The 4,191-nt window shown below is 47.9% G+C and overlaps 1 protein-coding gene across 1 annotated transcript; it reads left to right on the top strand.

Moving 5' to 3' along the window:
* Positions 1-1,406: 1,406 nt before the first annotated feature.
* On the top strand, positions 1,407-2,441 carry LOC119299716 (uncharacterized protein PHLOEM PROTEIN 2-LIKE A4-like). Its single transcript, XM_037576879.1, has 3 exons — positions 1,407-1,555; positions 1,667-1,788; positions 1,926-2,441. The coding sequence occupies exons 1-3, from the start codon at positions 1,430-1,432 to the stop codon at positions 2,164-2,166; spliced, it is 489 nt and encodes a 162-aa protein (XP_037432776.1). The 5' UTR covers positions 1,407-1,429; the 3' UTR covers positions 2,167-2,441.
* Positions 2,442-4,191: the final 1,750 nt, after the last annotated feature.

The raw sequence follows: 4,191 nt of genomic DNA on the forward strand, positions 1-4,191 counted from the left end.
GATTTTGGCGGCGGTGGTCTTGCTTGATGTCGTGCCATACCTTTCATGTTCTTACTTTGAAATGATGTTTCATGTCTTGCACTACTTATGCTCATGAACTTTCGTCGATGATGATCTTTAGATGATGAACTTGAGTATGTTTAAATGATGATGATGAACTTGAGTATGTTTAGATGATGAATTGTCATATGTCTGCATAATCTCATATTTTCTGCTTTGAAATGCTGTCAAAATGAATTGAAAAAGAGAAATCAGGGAAAATAAAAAATATATATATGCCGACGGCAAAGCCATCGGCATAGATGCGCCAGGGCCTGCCATGTGGCAGGGCTATGCCGTCGGCATAGATTTTCATCTATGCCGACGGCTTTGCCGTAGGCATAGATTTTCATCTATGCCGACGGCTTTGCCGTAGGCATAGCCCTGTCGCCAGGAGGCACCAGAGGACGCCACGTGGCAAGCCTATGCCTACGGTAAAGCCGTCGACATAGATTTCATCTATGCCTATGGCTTTGCCATAGGCATAGCCCTGGCACCAGGAGGCACCACGAGAAGCCACGTGGCGTAGGTACGCCGACGGCCTAGCCGTCGGCACCGCCGGCATACCTATGCCACGTGGCTTCCCGTGATTCATCGGTGCTTTTGACGGCACCGTCCGTTGCCGTCAGCCAAAAAACACTGCCGACGGCTAAACTATGCCGACGGCCGGACGGTAGCCGTCGGCATAGGGTCCTATGCCGATGGCAGAACTATGCCGACGGTCTGACAAGACTACGCTTGCGTGATCTATGCCGACGGGTCTATGCCAACGGCAGATGATCTATGCCAACGGTAGAGTACAGGCTGTCGGCATAGGCTGCGAGTCCGGTAGTGATCACATGACCGGGCCCGTCCATCACATGCATGCTGACAGGTGGGACCCACACATTATCTCTACACTTGGCACAGAGGGTAGCCGCGTATGTAGATGGGACCCACAGCAGCGTATGTAGATGGGACCCGCCTAGATGGACCATATCTTCGAGCATGAGGACCTTAGCGAGGAACTATGCAAGCTCGAGGACCATTGCGGACCTTGCCAGCAAGTACGAGGACTGTGGATCCAATTTACCCGGGCCGGAGGTGTAAGCAAGCATGCATGTCTCCCACTCCAAAGAAGAGCCCGAAGGAGCATCAATGCAAGCATGACATTTCAATAAAAAGCAGAGCATCAGTGCAACAATGATGCGTACTTATCATTTGCCAAAAAAGTAGATTCTCTTGAACTTCATCACGTGGGAACCAGATCCCATGCTTAATCAGTGCTAGAGGAATTAGATCTCTCTATTGTCTCCGGCTTCTAGACCTTCCGCAACGAGGTACATATATATATGTCAGTCACAACATGTCTCACGTCTGAGCTCTAGTTGCACTCCTGAAGAAGCTGCCAATGGGTACGGCACTGTCGCGACTATGCCCGTGCTGTTTCAGCTCGCCGGCGACACCGGCTGTTACTACCACCGAGCGCAGCACCTCTACTACTTCGGACAAGACGCAACCCGAACGACCCACCAAGGTGAATATTACACATACACGGACTTGCTTCTGATGAGCATGAACTGGATATATAGCTTTGCAGCTTTCTGAACAAACATAACATGATTGTCTATCCATGCATGCAACGCAGAGGCACTGGGTGGATGAGAAGGGCAACAACTGCTTCATGCTGCTCCCTCGAGGCCTGTCCATCGCCTGGGCGGAGAACCCCAGTTACTGGGCCTGGCTGCCCCCGCCCCCGGGAGAAGGAAGGTACGTGTTATCTGAGTTTTGCTACATCTACAGACTGATTTTACGGAATGAGAAGGAAGGGACAAGCTATCTAGTAGTTAATCATGCTCAAGTATCGCGCGCTGATCGATCGATGCGGACCTTAACCTGACATGCAGCTCCGGCGACGCTGCAGGAGAGGAGGTGGCGGAGCTGAAGAACGTGTGGTCGCTGGAGGTCCACGGGAAGCTAGAGCTGTCGCAGCTCACGCCGGGGGCTGCCTACGAGGTTGCCTTCGAGGTGATGCTCAAGCAGGTTTGCCCGTGGACCTCCAGCTTGAGCTCCCCGGCGCGAGGGCCCAGGAGCGCAAGGAGAGCCTGGAGAAGAAGGCCAAGGGCCAATGGCTGCCGCTCAAGGTAGGGGATGTTGAGGTGGAGAAGGGGCAGCAGGGTGGGGAGCTTGTGGTCACCTTGTCTCAGGACGGTGGGCACTGGAAGAGTGGGCTCGTCGTCAGGGGCATCAGGATCGCCCCCAAAACGTGATGGACTATATTTCATTTGGTTGTGCTTGGTTATCAACTAGTACTACTATCCCTTGATTAGATTGAGGAATCACTTGTGCTCTGAGCTGACCCGACGACATGGGCTTTCATGCACGTTTGTGTCTTGTAGACTTCTCGTGCCAAATTTTTTGTTGTCAACAACTGTATTTCTTTAAACAAATTATATACTTTCTTTGTATCTAAATATAAGTTGTTTTGGTACGCTAGTTTAGATACGAAGGGAGTATTACTCTGAAAAGTCAGGAAACCATCCTAACATGTCACAGCTCACAGTCACATACGAGCAAGTATAATAGGGTGACATAAGCAGGATATAAGAATTGCCACCTCAGATTTATGATGATGTGGAGGAGAGAGGAGATGAGAGAGAAGAGGGGTGGGCTGTAAACTTGTAGCCAGCTGCAGCACGTGCTCCAACACACTTTGTGAGAGAAAAATGTGGGGTCAAGCATCAACTACCTATTGTTAGAGCCAGAAACTATTATATGAAAGGGCTTTTAGGTTGGCTATAAGTGAAGTGGCACAAAGATAGAGCTAGTAGCCGGCTATATTATTAATCTTGCTCTACCATGTGAATCAAGAAATGCTCACACAAGCGAGGGAGTGCGCATCTACGCATCTATTGTAAAACCCTAGCTAGCCATCTACCTCTAGCTAGGCTCTAGCCAATCAATCACTCAACACCAAACCCGGCCCGACCTAGTCCCTGTCTCCCTCCAAAGCCCTACAAAAGGCAGGATTAGAATAACACTTTCACATAAGGGCATTTCTAACTGATCCCCTAAAAGTAGTGAAGTACACCTTTAGGGGAATATATTTACTCTACTAAGTTTTTGCCGGACCTAACCGATCCCCGAAAAGTTTTGGAGTTTACCATTAGGGGAATATATTTACTCTACTAAGTTTTGGCCGGACCTAACCGATCCCCTATATATAATGGAGTAAAATTTTGATTTTCCTAAACTTTGCAATTATGGTATACATTGCAACTACATATTAGCACACTTATAGAAACTAAACATAAATTTGAATGTTCAAGCAAATCACGAGTATAGTTTATAAATCGAATAAAAGTATACAAACTGAATTATTCAAAATTAAACACGTTGGATGGTCCAAATGTAGCAAATAGCATGCGATAGAACAACTAGGACTCGCTAAGACGTTGCCAGTGGTTCTCAATAAGTTCTTGTTGTAACTGAGCATGAACTTGTTGGTTCTTGGTCTTGCGATGCTCCTCAAGGAATGCCAGGATCATGTTCATATCATACTCTGGCTCAATCAGAGTCCCATTGGTGATGTAACGAATGTTCTTAGGCATATCCCTGTCGTCTTCAATGATCATATTGTGCAATATAATGAAACACATCATGATCCGCCATAGAACCTTGGAGCTCTAGTACTCGGCAGGGCCACGAACAATTGCAAAGCGTTTCTGGTGATGCCATCCGCAAGGTAGTAACCCATCGAGTACTTGTGCCCGTACACCGAGTAGTTGCAAGCAGGAGCATCGCTTCTAATAATCCTAGAAAACAGTGGTGATCTCAACTCAAGTCATTGTGAAAGCTAGGCAAACCAAAGAATGAATGCCATATCCAAAGATCCTTTGATGCAACTGCCTCAGGGATGATCGTTGGATCATTGCAGTGGACTTTGTACCCTTCCGCCCTGTAGGACAATTTTTCCATGTCCGGTGTATACAGTCAAGTCATCCAAGCGTCCCTGGCCATCCTCTTGCTTCACTCTTAGTCATCTGCCTCTGGTTTTCTTCCTCTATTGCTGCCCTCAAGTACTCCAGGCCAAAGACAACGATCAATGCTTTAATACTTCTTCAGATAGGTTGGTTTGGATCAAGGTAGTCTCTCATGATCTTGGCATGGACC

Source organism: Triticum dicoccoides, chromosome 1B (assembly GCF_002162155.2).
Source record: "Triticum dicoccoides isolate Atlit2015 ecotype Zavitan chromosome 1B, WEW_v2.0, whole genome shotgun sequence".
Classification (NCBI taxonomy): Eukaryota; Viridiplantae; Streptophyta; class Magnoliopsida; order Poales; family Poaceae; genus Triticum; species Triticum dicoccoides.